The following is an 18,245-nucleotide window of genomic DNA, read 5'->3' as shown; positions in this document are numbered from 1 at the left end:
CCCGGGGTCAACCGCCCCGTGGCGCGGAGCATCGTGGAGTACCGGGACTGCATCGGGGGCTTCAAGAAGGTGGAGGACCTAGCGCTGGTGAGTGGGATAGGCGCCACCAAACTGGAGATTATTAAAGTGGAGATCTGCGTGTCGAGTAGGACCAGTTCGTCGCAGCACTCCCCGTCCTCCCTGCATATATCCTCCTGCAGCGGCATGAACATCAACACCGCCCCCCCGCCGCAGCTCATGACCATCCGCGGCATCACGGAGAAAATCGCCATCACGGTCCATTCAAGAGCATCGAGGACCTGGTTCGGGTCGATCACATAAACTGCTCCCTACTGGACAAGATCCGTTTCCAGGTGTTTGTGGAGCGCTCAAGAACTCCATCCACCAATACCAACGGCGGGCTGACCTACACGGGTCGGTCCCATCCGAGCCCAACCTCGTTCAGCCTCCGGAGCGACGACCTCGACCTCCCGCCGGGAGGACCCACGCAGATGGTGTCCCTGCGGCCCCGCGTGGCACCGGCCCCGGGCCCGCGGGACGGCCGGGCCGCGGTGCGCCTGGCCACCTGGGACCTTCAGCGCTGCTTCAGTGAAAAGGCCAACAACCCTGGCGTCAAAGAGGTCGTGTGTATGCCCCTACTGGAGAACGAGTGAGTACAACTAACGTGAGGGTTTGCAGGCTCGAAAGCCTGCTCCATCCTTTCTCCGATCGGGGAAACTGTGAAATCGGAGATGGTCGGACAGGAGGTCGGAGTTGGAACAACCCCCACAGATACAAAACCTCATCTCGTCGATTAGAAAAACCCAAAAACCACAGGGGGGGGGGAATACAAGACCCCTCACCGCGGTAACTACTCACAACTACGCATCGAGCTGAGGCAGCAACAGCGACCGCGTCTTCCAATTCCTACGTAATATGACGCGTTTGACGTATCACATAAAAAAACAACGGTTTTTGAAGCCTTACTCAAAATAGTCACTTTAAAACTGGATTTTTTGCCGATATACTTTTTTAAACTGATAAAATCCTGCATTTTAATTTCAAAGAGCAATTTTCAGAGAATGTTATGTATAAATATTTTTAAAAACATTAACTTCCAATACGCACTTTAACACAGTCTTCCATTGTCTCCAGCCATTTTACGATTCTTTGTGAATAGGTCTTACTGAGTTAGGAGTCCTCTTGAGGACTTTTAAGCTCTCCTAGACTTAGGTGCTACTTTTAGGCCTAAAATACTTTGTGAATTGCTCTTAGTGAAAAAAGTTAGGAGTCCTAAATGTAAGAGTGACACGGAAATACAGGAAATACGATAAAAACATTCATAGACTCTTTTCTGTCCTTTATTTTGTGTCAAATTGACCATAAATCACACACACCAGCTTAATTCATTTTGACAGATACTTTTCAACTGGCTAAATTAAAGGAACAATTAAAAATTACATAAAAAATATTTCTGGATGCAGTAACTATATAAAAATGGAACAATGCAAGAGATATCTTATTATTTCTAAATTGTTACAATGCTTTGAAAGATTGTCCAATAAAGCCATTTTAAAGAAATTAATAAGAAATCAAAATAATAGTGAATATTGAAGGAAAGAGGAATGATACAAAATAAAATACACCATCTAAACCTAGGCAAAAATATTGACACAAATAATATATTTTAAGTATTTTACAATGCCGATTTTTCCAGACAAAAGTATGTTGAAACAATTAAAAAAATAAAATGGATTGCCTTTATGCTAAGTTTATTACGTTAATGTAAAATGTCAAATCATCAAACAAAAATGTAAAGCATCAGGCTCAAACGTTTAAAAGTTTAAATGGAACATTAACAACAACCGCAAAATTAAAGAGGCAAGTTAAGTTCAGAGCTGGGTTTGTAATCAAATGGTTTGAACTACAAGTAAAGACCCACATCCTTGTATCACTACTTTTATTTCGTCAGTTCAGCCTTTCCTGCCTCACATATGTAGTAGGCTAACTTGTGCACTATAAAATAATGCATGATACAATTGTAGTGATTTTCATAATGCTCCAATTAGATCAAATATATTATTCTAAAATAAGCAGCTGTTCCTCATGGTCAGAGAATAAACTCTCACTCTCATCATGTACACAAATCCTATTTGTGAATGCCAAATACCTTTGTTAGGCCTTCATCAGCATCTTCCTTGCTGATGCTTTTCCATTCAAGGGGAATATCTGCAGGCTTTGCATGATAAAATTTAGCAAATTCCTTGTTGAACCTGACCAGCACATATTTCCAGTAATCGGAGGCTGTATAGCTCTCATCTGCAGGAATTTCCCAATCCTCGTAAATTGTTTTGTATTCCTTGTAATGATATAACTTCCCCTTAGTATCACTATTACTGAATTTGCCCTTACCAAAGACCGAGGATGTGCAAATAGAAGTGCAAAGTTTCTTTGAGTCTTTAGATCTGTAACGTCCAAGCCCCTCTGGCCTATGTATTTCAACATGATGAGCCTTGTGAGTCTCTGCCCCTGCCTCACATGGTGCTTTGCAGAATGGGCACTGTTTACCACATCCAGCCAACTTTGCTGTAAGGGTGTCTAGCGGCCTTGACCCGAGTCTGTCTAGTTTAGTTTTTAATTCAGTTTCTTTTTGTTTTTTCTGCAGAGCTTGCTCCATATCCTTCACAGATTGTTTGAGAAAGAATGCAAACTTTTCTGCTGTGGCTTCTTTCAAAAACAGCACCACAGCACTTAGAGCATCCTGGGAAATTACCAATTGACCACCAAGTTCCTTGCAAATTTCTTTAACAAACTCTTTTTGGGTTGCTTGTTTGTTCACTTGGGCCTTTTGAATAGCATTATCAATACATGTGATACATTGTTTTCGATATTTATCCTCCAACTCCAAAAGTTTAGTCCCATCTGAAAAGCGTTCTGTAATTTTCTCCTGAATCCATTTCCTTATGAATTTCTCATATGAACTGGTGTACTCTGTGAAGTCGCAAAACGTTTCTTTTGAAAGCAAGTCACCCAAAACAAAATATTGGAGAGACCTGCGTGAGCTGAATTTCAATGAATCGCTGCCTGACACCATTTCATCAACAACTTCGGGAACCAAGGAAATTCTAATGTAGGTCTCCACTGCAGGCTGGAGGCAACGATAAGCAAATTCCTGAGCTTTCTTCTCATCCTGCTCCCTTGCGTAATACAGGTCTTTAAAATCATCAAAAAAGCCATCTTTGTCTCGATTGACACACTTGAAGGAGAGGTTCTGTAGCTTTCTCCCACATCTTATCAAAATCCTTTGTTAGATCTTCATCCGAAGGCTTTTTTTGACTATTACGGCCTTTCTCTAGCAATCTAAGCACTTCTTCCTCCAAACGTTTTGTGGTGTTGTTCTTGACTTCCTCAACTTTTGCCATTCCCTCTTTAGTATCAGCTGCTATATTCACTTCAGATTGAAACAACCGTTCCAATTTTTTTCTTAGGAATTTTGCACTGTTTATGAAGTCTTCTCTGTATTTCTCGACTAGGTTGACATGACCTCCTTCTTTTTTGAAATATTGTTTTAGATTGTCAATAAGTTTTTTTTCCCATTTGGACAGCTCTGAGCAGGCGTCAGTATTTAATTTACTGACAAGTTCCTTGATATTGGATACCTCAGAATTGCCAGCATCTGTTCCAAAATTTGAAATCTGTGTTTTTGCACTTGTTTCCAATGAGTACATGTGCTTTTTGAATTCCCATTCCCATTTGTTGAATTCTGTGCATATTTTCATGTAAGCATCAGCCACCAGGCTATTTCTAAAGCTAAATATGAAATTTTCATGTTTTATGGCTTTCCATAGACTTGTTGTCCACTTCAGAAATTCATCAATGTTGTAAGCAGATGACTCGCAATCTTTCAACATTTGGATAATGTTTGTTTTCAGTTCATAAACTGCTTCACTGTAACCTGAATTGACTGGTGCCATTGGTGGAATTCCATGCCATAGTCCAGGAATGTACCCGTTGCCAGTGTCTGGATCATATTCCATAACATCCATGAAGCTTTGGTTTTCCTCTTTTTTCTCAACTTTGGCAGCTGCCCGTGTCATCTCGTTCAGCTGTTGTAACAGCACGGTTCTGTCCCTTAAGTTATTGTCATGGGCTGACACATCCGACACGTTCTGATGAACAAACAGACATTTTGGTTTTTTGCCGACTTCTTTCATCCTGAGAAAGGCATGTACTACAATTTGAAGGATGTCTTTCATGTCTGTCATGTTCTCCATTGCAATTTTTACTATTGTGATGTCACTTAACCCAACAACAGTAGTTGCAAGCTCATTGTCATGCTCATGGCTATCCTCTAATTGTGCTAGCTCTAGCGATTTCAGGCCTTCGGTGTCAATGATGATCAAAAAGTCACAGTTAATTTCTTTTGAGTACTCTTTGTTCACTCTGATGAGCAACATGAAAGCCCCTCTAGTGCATCGGCCACTGCTGACTGCAAACTGCACTCCAAACATGGTGTTGAGAAGAGTGGACTTTCCTGTGCTCTGAATCCCAAGAACTGTGACAACTCTTATCTTGCTATTTGGATGTACCATTTCTCTAAGTTCAGAAAATACTTCCGTCACCCATTCCAAAGGAATGCTTGATGCTTCTCCTTCCACAAGCTCCAGTGGAAATCCATCAATGAGTAATTGGGCACACAACTTGGGCAAATGCATGACATTTTGAGGGAACAAATTAGATTTAGGAAGGGTGACTGTCGATTCATAGATTTGACACATTTCTCGAAAGTAGTTCTCAATGCCCAAAGAGCTGTTAGAAAGTTGTTGATCAATGACTTTAAGTTCTTCTTTTCTCAAATTCTTACTTTTGAGTTTATACTGCTCTCTGAGGCTTGATAAATGCTCTCGGGACAAGTTGTCAAGTTTAATTTGCATCCATTTTAAAAAATAAGCCTGTTCAACAGCTGGACATGAGATTGCTTCCATGAAGCTGATCATATCCTTTGAAATGGCCAACTCCCTCTGCTGTGACCGGAGTGTGGCTTTCTTTAGGATGAGGCTACATTTGTACATTTCTATGTCTTCATCCCCAATATTTGTAAGCCTACATTCCTCCCTCTCTAAATTGGTCAGTTCTTTCCATAGTGAGCCCTGCCGAGGAAGTTCTTTCTCTTTGTACTGTGCAGTGTCTGTTATTTTTGAGGTGATAGCTTCTGCTTTTCCCTCAGCCCTCTGACAGTCTGTGGCTTGCTCATCAACCATTATTCCAAACTCAATAGCAATGTCAGCCATTTGCTCAATGCTGTTTTTTTTCTCTGTTTTTTTAACAACATTGGTTATAATATCTTGTAGCTTTTTTGCAAAGTCTGCGTTGTTGACTTCCTTTCTCTTACAAATGATGTTGGTCTGTGGCAATCTTAATTCCTCCAGTACCTCTAAGAACCTTTTGTGGTAGAAATTCTTGCTATCTATATTGACTATCAAGAAAATCTCTGTTTCGTGTTGTTTTTTGAGCAGTTCGTATTGGTTGTCAAAATTGTCAAGAAACACAAAAACTGCCGCAGACGTTTTGCATAAAAATGAATATTGCAATTCACAGAGAGAAATGTTTCCTCTGAGATTAGCTACAGCTACTGGTTCATTGAAGATATCAATGTTTTTGTTACCACAGGGAAGATACCAACTAGTTTCCACCAGTCCATCTGCAATTTGCCTTGGAACATTACCACATTCCATGTTATGGTGAACAAAAGTGTTGTGGTACTGTTGGGGATTGCTCAGGATTGTGTTCAGAATCTCTGACTTCGATAATGAACTTTTACCCAGTCTCACAAAGGACACCATTGGAAGTTCAGGGACAACAATTGATCTTTCAATAAAGCTTTTGGTGTCCGAGAGTGCCTGAGGTCTGTACTTTTTAACAATTCCTCTCAAAGCCCAAAGCATGAGCGTGTGGTTCTGTGTACCACAATCGGGAAGCAGTAGAGGCAACCCAAACTGACACATGGACATTTTGACTGCCATTTCCTGCTGAAGGAGGCCATTTGAGCACAGAAAGAGAGCAGTGATTATGTCTAATGGGTTCAGCGCTTTACCTGACGTTTTAGGGCAAAACATGGTGTAAAGATCTAAACCAGCATTTGCATGAGGATCATCCTGATCTGACTCACTGCCTGCAGAACATTTCACATTTCTAGTAGTCGCATTGACCATCATTAACCTCTTGAGAAAGTGCCATGGGAGATCTGAAAGACATCTAGCTGCTTCCTCTGTGACGGTCTTCTTGTCAATCTGTAGGACACTGTTTAGTGAGAGCTTCTCCTTGTAGTTCTCTTTTAGGCCAAGCTTTTTTAGAAAAAACTCCAGTTCAGTTTCTGAGGATATAATAGTTCTAACCATTATTGTCAGTTCATTTCTAATAATAATAATAATTATAATAATAATAACATTTGCACATGTTTTTTTGGTGGAATTGGTGAAGGCCTCATGTCATCCATATCCTTTTTGTCATTGCAGGTAATGTTATGTGGTTTATTTGTGTTTACTTACTGTTATGAATGTTGTTTATTAAGGCCCCCAGTAATAGTACTAGTGTGTGTAGCTATCTTATATTGCCAGTAAATAGGAATATCATAGAAGCTTAAAGTAGAGGGGAGAGTCTGGTAACAATAAGCAAAAAGAGTAGGATGAAACTTGTCTGAAAAGGTTTTAGAAGCTTATAAGAATAACTCACCAGTGTGGGCAGATGTCAAAGCAGGCTGGCTGAGTCCTCCACTTTTCAGCTGGGTTTTAATTTGGAAGTCATACTTGAGCCCTGGCTTCAGATCGGAGAATGTCACACTTTCTGAATCTGTTGTCTGCTCTCCGTGTGTCTCTGAATCACATAAACAGGTCACAACATAGCCCCCCACCTCACCAGCAGGTGGTTCCCATGTAAGAGACACCGTACTACTGCTGACATGGGAAACTCGGACGTTTCCTGGAGGAACGGCATCTGTAAAAGATGAAAAACGAACAAGCATTTTAATGTATTAGTAAGTCATGTGGTGGCATCGGATTGGCGCATAAACTTGCGTACTCGCCGATACCCGATACTGATTTAAGGCAGTATCGGAGGAATTTACGATACTGGTATCGGTATCAGAACATTTCTAAAAAGAATGAGTTTAAAGGATAGGGGAGAGTCTGATAACGATAAGCAAAAAGAGTAGTATGAAACTTGTTTCAAAAGGTTTTAGAAGCTTATAAGCATAACTCACCTGTGTGGGCAGATGTCGAGGCAGGCTGGCTGCGTCCTCCGCTTTTCAGCTGGGTTTTAATTTGGAAGTCATACTTGAGCCCTGGCTTCAGATCGGAGAATGTCACACTGTCTGAATCTGTTGTCTGCTCTCCGTGTGTCTCTGAATCACAGAAACAGGTCACAACGTAGCCCCCCACCTCACCAGCAGGTGTTTCCCATGTAAGGGACACCGTACTACTGCTGACATGGGAAACTTGGACGTTTCCTGGAGGAACGGCATCTGCAAAAGATGAAAAACAGACAAGCATTTTCATGTAGCATGCTCCCTTCTGGTTGTATCAGCGTTTGACTTTAAGGGGGGAATTGATCTCATGCTGTGAAGCAGGTTTACTAGTCCAGACCGATACATATGCTGATTTGTATGTTTCCGTCAGTAATCCTAATGATAATAAAAGTCTATTGCGTCCCAGGCAAAAGGACCCAGATTTCTACTTTTGTCTGTGACTTGATTTTGAGTAGAGAAGATGATAATGAGATTCCACTTGCTGTTGAGTTGGAGCGTAGCCAAGAGTAATGATGTTAGTGCCAGCATGATGAATCTCTTTATTGATCCAGAAGTTATTTTAAATGGTTTATTTCTGTTTATTTACTATTATGAATGTTGTTTATTCAGGCACATCGTTATTGTGCTAGTGTGTGTAGCCATCTTAAATTTGCAGTAGAGAGCAATATAATAAGAGATGTTCCGACACCATTTTCTCATCCCGATATCGATTCCGATTCCTGAACTTGATGATCGGCCATTACGAGTATATACCGACATAGCATCTAGCATTGTAAATTCTAATATAATTTGTTCGTATTAAGTGTTCTCTTACGATGAGAAGTATGCATATAGTTGGGTCACTTAGGCCCCGTTTACACAAAGGGAAAACGCAGATATTTCCACGTGGTTTGGCCTCTCATTTACACGAAAACACAGTTTTTATCACAGAAAACGATCATTTCTAAAAACTCCGGCCAAAGTGGAGATTTCTGAAAACGCCGGTTATGTGTTGTCGTATCAACGGGGAGAAACAGGGTTTTAGGTTCTGAAGAGTCACATTATGCGCCAGGAAATGCATAACGTCACATGAGCGCCCTATGTCTACAGTTTGTTTGTTATAGGAAGATGCTCGTGTTATTCGTTGTTGTTGATTCTGAGGATTCTGATTGGCTTGCATGGCTTTATCCTTCTCCCTACACTGCTGCCCATAGGTTTGGCATAGTTATAATGGCGCTCGACGGCGTATTTATGCGTTTTGATGTAAACAACAACATTTTCGAAAACGATGTGTGCACAATGTTATTTTTGAAAATGGAGGGGGGGAAATATTCGTTTCTATAAATACCCTGCTACGTATCAACGTGGCCTTACTGTCGACAATTTATTTTCAGAAGTAGATCATTCACATTTATAATCTATAATTATGATAATTAATTGGTATTCTTGTCGGTAAGCGTCCATGCATCCATGTTTTTCCGACTCGGTAACTCGAACGCACATAAGTCGGAGATGGCACATTTCCTATTCCGACTTTCCACCTCTGACTTTTAACGAGCGCAGCATTACACCCCAAGGGCCCTATTTTAACGGTCTGAAACGCAAGTGGAAAGCGCAAAGCGCAAGTAGCTTTGTGGGCGGTTCTACGGCGCTATCGCTATTTTACAGGCGGATAAATGACACTTGCGTCGCGGCGCAAGTGTCAAAAGGGTTGGTCTGAAGCAGCCTAATTACCCGTAGGTGTGGTTTGGGCGTAACGTCCAACAAACCAATGAGAGTGCCAGCTCCCATCCCCTTTAAGAGCCATGACCGCATTTGAATCGGACGAGTTGATATTTTGACAGCGCGTCTGCAGTCTCCGATGAGACAGATGCACATGAATTTCAAACTGCAAATGGCTCAGTTTATTGCCAAATAATATGGCCTAATTCACACATGGAATAAGGGGTTTTCTTCCACAACTTCAGAAATACTGAGTCCTCAAATAAATTTCGCCAAAGAAAACGTAAATAATATAACATATGATATGCGGTAACTGATCTATTTAATGAAATACGCAATGCATTATAAACATTGTTTCTTATCAGTATTGTATGCTATCCTAATATGCATGTGTCTCCGCGGTAATAGACATTGCCATTGATTGTATTATGCGTTACGTGTTTAGTTTGCGTGTGTTTAAACAGAGCACACACGCGCGCCCGCATTCATTCATTCTTTTTAACACTCACTCGCGGTAAAACAATGTTTTTCACGATCAAATACTCATCAATCCTAAAAGTTATGGGCATGTAGGCCTATACGATGTCTGTGTCAAGAAAATATGTGTTTGCTGTACGGTGTTTGCAGATGCATTGATTTAAAAGTACAACTTATTACCGCTGCATCAGCTGTTCTTTCCCAAATAATTTACCAAGAATGTGCGGCTAGGTAGATGAGAGAAGCAAAGTGTATGCGCGAGGTGCACAAGCAATCCGTATGCATCGCATGCGCATGTAGGCTATGCATCCGCCCTTAAAATAGCATCTGAACAACGCGCCACTGACTTTAAACCAGGTATTTCCTGGTCAGTAGCGCAATGGTATTCAGAAACGGCAAAATACCGTTTGCGCCAGAACACGCCTCCTCCTTCCGCCGAACCGCCCCTTGGGGCGCATGATCAATCCCTAATTTACAGGCGATTGGCGGTGGTGGGAAAAGAACGCTCTGCGCCAGTTGTAAACTAGCAACGACACATGCGCCAGTGACTAAGTCACTTGCGCCGGATGCAAGATAGGGCCCCAAGTGTTTGTGATGTACTTTGCCAGTGTAGTAAATTAGTTAGTCATGTGATGGCATCGGATTGGCGCATAAACTTGCGTACTCGCCGATACCCGATACTGATTTAAGGCAGTATCAGAGGAAATTACGATACTGGTATCGGTATCAGAAAAATTCTAAATAGAATATGAGTTTAAAGGATAGGGGAGAGTCTGATAACAATAGGCAAAAAGAGTAGCATGAATCTTGTTTCAAAAGGTTTTAGAAGCTTAATAGAATAACTCACCTGTGTGGGCAGATGTCCAGGCAGGCTGGCTGAGTCCTCCACTTTTCAGCTGGGTTTTAATTTGGAAGTCATACTTGAGCCCTGGCTTCAGACCAGAGAATGTCACAGTGTCTGAATCTGTTGTCTGCTCTCCGTGTGTCTCTGAATCATAGAAACAGGTCACAACATAGCCCCCCACCTCACCAGCAGGTGGTTCCCAGGTAAGGGACACGTACTACTGCTGACATGGGAAACTTGGACGTTTCCTGGAGGAACGGCATCTGTAAAAGATGAAAAACAAACAAGCATTTTCATGTAGCATGGTACCTTCTGGTTGTATCAGTGTTTGACTTTAAGAGGGGTATTGATCTCATGCTGTGAAGCATGTGTACCAGTCCAGACCGAGACATAAGCTGATTTGTGTGTTTTCCGTCAGTAATCCTAACGATACTAAAAGTCTATTGCATCCCAGGCAAAAGGTCCCAGATGTCTACTTTTGTCTGAGACTTGATTTTGAGCAGAGAAGATGATAATGAGATTCCACTTGCTGTTCAGTTGGATGTCAGCCAAGAGTCATGATGTTAGTGCCAGCATGATGAATCTCTTTATTGATCCAGAAGTTATTTTATATGGTTTATTTCTGTTTATGTACTATTATGAATGTTGTTTATTCAGGCACAACGTTATTGTGCTAGTGTGTGTAGCCATCTTAAATTTGCAGTAGATATGAATATAATTAGAGATGTTCCGACACCATTTTTTATCCCGATATCGATTCCAATTCCTGAACTTGATTATCGGCCATTACCGAGTATATACCGACATAACATCTAGCATTGTAACTTCTAATATAATTTGTTCTTATTAAGTGTTCTCTTACGATGAGAAGTATGTATATAGTCGGTTCACTTACTGTCGACAATTTGTTTTCAGAAGTAGATCATTTACATTTATAATCTATAATTATGATAATTAATTGATATTCTTGTAGGTAAGCGTCCATGCATCCATGTTTTTCCGACTTGGTAACTCGAACACACATAGGTCGGAGATGGTGCGTTTCCCAATCCGACTTTCCACCTCTGACTTTTAGCGAGCACACTATTACACCCCAAGTATTTGTGATGTACTTTGTCTGTGTACTAAATTAGTTAGTCATGTGATGGCATCGGATTGGAGCATAAACTTGCGTACTCGCCGATACCCGATACTTCTTTAAAGGCACCCAGTGCAACTTTATGTAAACATTCAATGAAAAATAAACATTCAATTTCTAGTCTTTTTTACACGTAGTAAGTTTCAATAACTCCATACCATTACATATCGACATTCAAGGAGCAAAGATGAGACGTCGTTGTGTGGTGAGAACTGATAGAAAATCGTAAACAACAACAATCGCCGGTGGGGAGAAGCCATTTTTCCATTGACTGGAAGACTGCTTTATTTATTGTAGGTTACAAAAAAAAAAAAAAATGGCGGCATTGTTGTTGTTATCGATTTTGTATCAGTTCTCACCACACAACGACGTCTCATCTTTGCTGCTTAAATGGCGGTATGTAATGGTATGGAGTTATTGAAACTTACTACGTGTAAAAAAGACTAGAAATTGAATGTTTATTTTTAAGCCTCGAAAGTTGCACTGGGTGCCTTTAAGGCAGTATCGGAGGAATTTACGATACTGGTATCGGTATCAGAAAAATTCTAGAAAGCATTTGAGTTTAAAGGATAGGGGAGAGTCTGATAACGATAAGCAAAAAGAGTAGCATTTGTTTCAAAAGGTTTTAGAAGCTTATAAGAATAACTCACCTGTGTGGGCAGATGTCAAGGCAGGCTGGCTGAGTACTCCGCTTTTCAGCTGTGTTTTAATTTGGAAGTCATACTTGAGCCCTGGCTTCAGATCGGAGAATGTCACACTGTCTGAATCTGTTGTCTGCTCTCCGTGTGTCTCTGAATCATAGAAACAGGTCACAACATAGCCCCCCACCTCACCAGCAGGTGGTTCCCAGGTAAGAGACACCGTACTACTGCTGACATGGGAAACTTGGACATTTCCTGGAGGAACGGCATCTGTAAAAGATGAAAAACAAACAAGCATTTTCATGTAGCATGGTACCTTCTGGTTGTATCAGTGTTTGACTTTAAGAGGGGGATTGATCTCATGCTGTGAAGCATGTGTACCAGTCCAGACCGATACATATGCTGATTTGTATGTTTTCCGTCAGTAATCCTAACAATACTAAAAGTCTATTGCGTCCCAGGCAAAAGGTCCCAGACGTCTACTTTTGTCTGTGACTTGATTTTGAGCAGAGAAGATGATAATGAGATTCCATTTGCTGTTCAGTTGCAGCGCAGCCAAGAGTCATGATGTTAGTGCCAGCATGATGAACCTCTTTATTGATCCAGAAGTTATTTTATATGGTTTATTTCTGTTTATGTACTATTATGAATGTTGTTTATTCAGGCACATCGTTATTGTGCTAGTATTCGTAGCCATCTTAAATTTGAAGTAGATATGAATATAATTAGAGATGTTCCGACACCATTTTTTCATCCCGATATCGATTCAGATTCCTGAACTTGATTATCGGCCATTGCCGAGTATATACCGACATAACATCTAGCATTGTAACTTCTAACATAATTTGTTCTTATTAAGTGTTCTCTTACGATGCGAAGTATATAGTCGGTTCACTTACTGTCGACAATTTGTTTTCAAAAGTAGATCATTTACAATTATAATCTATAATTATGATAATTAATTGATATTCTTGTAGGTAAGCGTCCATGCATCCATGTTTTTCCGACTTGGTAACTCGAACACACATAGGTCGGAGATGGTGCGTTTCCCAATCCGACATTCCACCTCTGACTTTTAACGAGCGCAGCATTACACCCCAAGTATTTGTGATCTACTTTGCCTGTGTACTAAATTAGTTAGTCATGTGATGGCATCGGATTGTTGCATAAACTTGCGAACTCGCCGATACCCGTTACTGCTTTAAAGGTCCCATGACATGCTATTTTATGTATTCTTTAATGCAGGTATTAGTGGGCAACTAACACAATATTCAAAGACGTTCCCGAAATTCAGCCGTGGTGCAGAGTTACAGACAATCCGAGCCAGTCGCACATTGAGCTTCCCCCAAATACGCTGTTTGGCGTCTGTAGCTATAATACAAATGAGGAGGAGCGAGGCGGGTCAAGGAGGAGGGTGGGGGTGTGGCCCTGAGCAGCTTGCAGCCACGGTACCATGCGCTCTGTTTACAGTGGATGTAATGCAATGGTGAGGCGCACACAGCCTTTAGCCGTGTTCTGTAAATATTCTAGAACAACCGTTCTCAATCTGTGGTACGCGTACCACTGCTGGTACGCGAGCACCCTCTAGTGGTACGCGGAGTATGAACGAATCTTTTAAGCATTTTTTGGAAGTTGAAGCAACCGTTACATTTTTTTTTTTGCATGTACCCATCATATGCAATGATCTTAAACCTGCATTGACTAACTGCTGTGACAATGAGTAGGGGAAGCAAAAATGGTGCAAAATCGTCCTGTGACGAGACGTTGAAGTCTGCCTTCAGAGGCCAGACATTTCTCGACTTTTGGATGCAGCGACGCAGCGAATATCCTGCGCTTTCAGACAAGGCTGTGCGCTTTCTCATTCCATTTGCGACCACGTACTTGTGCGAGAAAGGCTTCTCTTCCCTCGCCGTCATTAAGACTAAATATAGAAGCAGGCAGTGGTCGAGTTGTAAAAAAAAGCCAGGGGGGAAGGTGGATTTTAACTTTTAGGGACAGATCATTTGTGCTGATGACAGCGCATATGGTGGGAGACCAACGGTGTGATAATTATTATTATTATTATTATATATTTTTGGGGATAAAATAAGAGCGATGACTACTGTCATGTCATCGCTCTTATTTTATCCCCAAAAACGCAGCTGATTGGACGCATCACACGATTCGGAGGCATGCATCACATTTAAGGATTTTAAAAACGTATTCTTTTTTTTCAAAAATGCATTCGGAAGAGAAGGGAGACTAGCGCTGCTCACGGGTGAAAAGGGGACAGAGTTGCCTGCGGAAGCGATGTCTGAGATGCAGAGACTGCTTCACGCTACCAGTGTCTGTTTCGTACGGTGTGGAATGAGAGCTCGTGGAGGCACTATTACGCAAGTACGCCTGCGTGCTTGCGCAATAGCATGCTGCCCGAGAATGAAGTATTGCTGTCAAATCTGTCCCTGGGAAAAGTAACGTTGCTTGCGCCGAATTGAAAAAGGAAACCGCTATAATGAAATAGCGGTAATAGCCTATTTCCACATTAATTGATAAAATAACAGGGGATTGGAAGGGGGGATGGCTGTTTCAGAAGGGGGATGATTTTGTTTTTTGCATGTACCCATCCCGACTAGTTATAGGCCTACGCACTTTATTTTAATTCCGGTGGTACTTGGAGAGCCAAATAATTTCTAAGGTGGTACTCATGGTAAAAAGTTTGAGAACCACTGTTCTAGAACACACGGGAGTCCTGGAGCTCTATATCTAAGTATTATCATATAGCCTACAGAGATATCTATATCATATAATATATATTGTCATGGCCAAAAGCTGTGTGAGCCCATATTATGAATCTCAAAGGACCGCGTTGGGTTCTCCGACGTTCCAGGTTCTTCCACGTCCACATCAATGGGAAGTAGACTGAACCGCGACAAGGAGGAGAAAGGGATTGTTGCCGGGCAGCGCTTAGGCACCTCCGCCTCCGGCGGTGGTCCCTCAGCAGGGCTCAAGCGGGAGACATTCGCCGCCAACAATCCCTTTCTCCTCCATGTCGTGGTTCATGTTCTTGAGGGAGTCAAAGCCAAAGTTCCTTCCCCCCAATTCATTCTCAACCTTGGCTGAGATAACCCGCACTACGAGTCTCGTTGTAGAAATACCAGAGACGAGAGTTCGACGTGTTATGAGCCATAACACCAAAAGCAGAACGGTTATCCAAATAACAAGGAAGTGTACAACACTTGCGTTACAGTCCTGGAGCTCTATATCTAAATAATATCATATAATACATAGATATCTATATCATATAATACATATTATAGCGGCCAAAAGCTGTGTGCGCCTCCAGACGATATTATGAATCACAAACGACTTTGTCGGGTTCTGCGACGTCTCTGGTTCTTCCACTTTCACATCAATCTGAAGTAGACTGAACCGCGCGCTGCCTGCTGCCGGCTGCCCGCTGCCGGGCGATGGCGCCTCGCGGCAACCGGCGGCATGTCGCAGTTCATGTACTTCAGCGAGTCAAAGCGAAAGTTCCTTTCCCTTCTCAACCATGGCTCAGATAACCCCCACAACAGTCTCGTTGTGGAAATACAAGAGACGTCAAAGAACCGACAAGAAACACTTGCGTTACAGTGTGTGTATTCACACACACACACAGGTGGCGCTCGCACGGTCTTGTCTCATTGGCGGGCCAACGTCTCTGGGCGGGCCAGGCAGAGTAAGGGGAGGAGCTTAGATGCTTTATGACGACATAAATAAAGACATTCCAAATCAGCGCGCTTGAGCCTCCGTTTTTTCAAAGGCGAGCAGAACAGCTAGTGCTCGTTTTACACCAAACGCAAGTTTTAGCCACTGGGGGACCATAGGCAGGCTAGGGGAACTCATATTTGTGTTAGAAAACCTCATAAAGTGAGATTTTCATGTCATGGGACCTTTAAGGCAATATCGGGAGGAATTTGCGATACAATTCGATAAAAAATCGAAAAAGAATGAGTTTAAAGGATAGGGGAGAGTCTGATAACGATAAGCAAAAAGAGTAGCATGAAACTTTTTTCAAAAGGTTTTAGAAGCTTATCAGAATAACTCACCTGTGTGGGCAGATGTCAAGGCAGGCTGGCTGAGTCCTCCACTTTTCAGCTGGGTTTTAATTTGGAAGTCATACTTAAGCCCTGGCTTCAGATCGGAGAATGTCACAGTGTCTGAATCTGTTCTCTGCTCTCTTTGTGTCTCTGAATCATAGAAACAGGTCACAACATAGCCCCCCACCTCACCAGCAGGTGTTTCCCATGTAAGAGACACCGTACTACTGCTGACATTGGAAACTTGGACATTTCCTGGAGGAACGGCATCTGTAAAATATGAAAAACAAACAAGCATATTCATGTAGCGTGCTACCTTCTGCTTGTAGCAGTGTTTACCTGTAAGATGAGGGTTGATCTCATGTTATGAAGCATGTTTACCTGTGCAGACTGATACAGATTCTGATTTGCTATGTTTTCCGTCAACAATCCTAATGATAGTGAAAGTGTATTCCGTCCCAGGCAAAAGGTCCTCAATGTCTACTTTGCAGGAATCTGTGATCTGGATAGTCTGTGGCTTGATTTTTTTGCAAGAGTAGAGAACGTGATAATGAGATTCCACTTGCTGTTCGGTTGGAGCCCAGCCGAGAGTAATGATGTTAGTGCCAGCATGATGAACCTCTATTGATCCAAGAGATGGAACCGCTGCAAATTAAAGATGAATGACAATTAGAACAGTTAGTTTACTGAGTATGTGAAATGTGTTTCACTTGAATGGCGGCCTTGCAATCAATGGCCAAAACTCATTAAAGTTCCATTTTCAAAACAGTCAAACAGGACCTCTTAAAATGCATACTACGGAGATGAACAAGTGAGATGCTAACCGAACGAAGGAAAACTTTATCGGCCTTTTATTAAAATAATTAAATCACACTTTCACTCATTGACTTAGAATGGTGTCAGGTCTTTCTGCATCCAACCTCATTGAACACCTCTAGGTGTTCTATAGGAAATACATATTAGTCGCTTAGCCCAGGGCTTAACAAACATGCGGTCGGTGCTGCCACTTGGTGTGTATTGGACCAGAATCATAGTATGTTACTTGCGTAACCTTACCATTAAAATCATAGTTGCAGATATCAGGTGGCGTTACGTCGCCTGGAAACATTTCCACAACAACGTCTGGAACCAGGTCATTAAGATTCTCTATGTGCTCCTGTTCCAAGTCAGGATGTTCCCGCACAACCTCCTGTTTAGTTTCTGTGGACATAAGAATAGTTTAGATTAACTATTATTTTTAAGCCTTACTTTAAGCCTCCGTAGAAGATTTAGAACAATCCAACATTCATGCAGCATGCTACCTTCTGGTTGTATCAGTGTTTAATTTTAAAAGGGGGATTGATCTCATGTTATGAAGCATGTTTACTCGTGCTGCATAATGATAGGCCTTTAGGAGCTGCTTTGCTATGTTTTCTATCATCAATCCTTTTGATGACTAAACGTTTACTCTGTTGATGTGTTAAAACAAAACAAAACGTAAAAGTAAGCTTGTGTCTTCATAGACACAAGTTTATTATGTCCTTATCCTTACCGTTAAGAAGATCATTGGGTTGATGTTCTCTACTGGAATGGCCTGACGCCTCAGAAAGTGAATCAGCAGCATCGGGGAGGTCCTTCAATTTAAACAAGAGCGAACAAAAATAATCCATTCAGTACAAATTCTTTGTCTGGCATATGAACATTAAAAAATAACCTACTCTGACTCTTCCTTATAGGGCCGAGTGCATATTCACCAAATATCTAATAGAATCTAAAAATGCTTTCGGAATCTTATCCATCATACTTTTTTTTTAATGTCAAGGTGTATGAGTGTATAAAATGGACAACAAAGAATATATCAGTGATCAGTCAATTTGTGTGTTAAGACATAGTTTGTATGGAAGGCCATTAGTGTAAATAAAGTCGTACAAATTGTTGTACGACCACAGATGCCCACATCAGTAATTGATGCGCAACGTGCTCCCTTGCGTTGTTTGACATCATTAACAGAACCTCCTCATGAATATGTAAGATATTTCATTGGCAACAACCAGAAAAGGCACATTAACTTGTCAATTTCTCAAATATTACATGTAAATGTGGTCATGTTAAAGGTTGTATCAGA

The 18,245-nt window shown here is 41.6% G+C and overlaps 1 protein-coding gene and 1 long non-coding RNA gene across 3 annotated transcripts in view; one reads left to right on the top strand and one right to left on the bottom strand.

Moving 5' to 3' along the window:
* LOC132475965 (uncharacterized) overlaps nucleotides 1-15,836 on the top strand; it is a 121,395-nt gene extending 105,559 nt beyond the window's left edge. The window contains exon 2 of the long non-coding RNA XR_009530044.1: nucleotides 15,721-15,836. This is a non-coding gene — a long non-coding RNA (uncharacterized LOC132475965). The remainder of the gene's footprint in view (nucleotides 1-15,720) is intronic.
* Nucleotides 3,054-17,829, bottom strand: LOC132475906 (up-regulator of cell proliferation-like). Of its 2 annotated transcripts, XM_060077288.1 has the most exons (6): nucleotides 17,673-17,829; nucleotides 16,151-16,411; nucleotides 12,093-12,353; nucleotides 7,238-7,498; nucleotides 6,712-6,972; nucleotides 3,054-6,352 (listed from the first exon to the last, which is right to left on the bottom strand). In XM_060077288.1, exons 1-6 carry the CDS (start codon nucleotides 17,788-17,790, stop codon nucleotides 3,204-3,206), a joined length of 4,311 nt encoding a protein of 1,436 aa, XP_059933271.1. In that variant the 5' UTR covers nucleotides 17,791-17,829; the 3' UTR covers nucleotides 3,054-3,203. The 2 variants fall into 2 exon arrangements, with proteins under 2 accessions (XP_059933271.1, XP_059933272.1); XM_060077289.1 differs by lacking the exons at nucleotides 3,054-6,352; nucleotides 6,712-6,972; nucleotides 7,238-7,498 and adding an exon at nucleotides 10,381-10,567 and having other exon boundaries at nucleotides 17,673-17,805.
* Between the last annotated feature and the right edge of the window lie 416 nt (nucleotides 17,830-18,245).

This window comes from Gadus macrocephalus, chromosome 17 (genome assembly GCF_031168955.1).
Source record: "Gadus macrocephalus chromosome 17, ASM3116895v1".
Classification (NCBI taxonomy): domain Eukaryota; kingdom Metazoa; phylum Chordata; class Actinopteri; order Gadiformes; family Gadidae; genus Gadus; species Gadus macrocephalus.
This window is presented reverse-complemented; position numbering and strand designations above follow the sequence as displayed.

Excerpts from the sequence above, each read along its gene's own strand:
- LOC132475906 (XM_060077288.1), bottom strand. The coding sequence starts at position 17,790 with ATGGATTATTTTTGTTCGCTCTTGTTTAAATTGAAGGACCTCCCCGAT. Across the intron at positions 6,973-7,237 it reads CTCGACATCTGCCCACACAG|ATGCCGTTCCTCCAGGAAAC; the intron begins GTGAGTTATGCT and ends CATCTTTTACAG. Across the intron at positions 6,353-6,711 it reads TTTGACATCTGCCCACACTG|AAACTGAACTGGAGTTTTTT; the intron begins GTGAGTTATTCT and ends TTATATCCTCAG.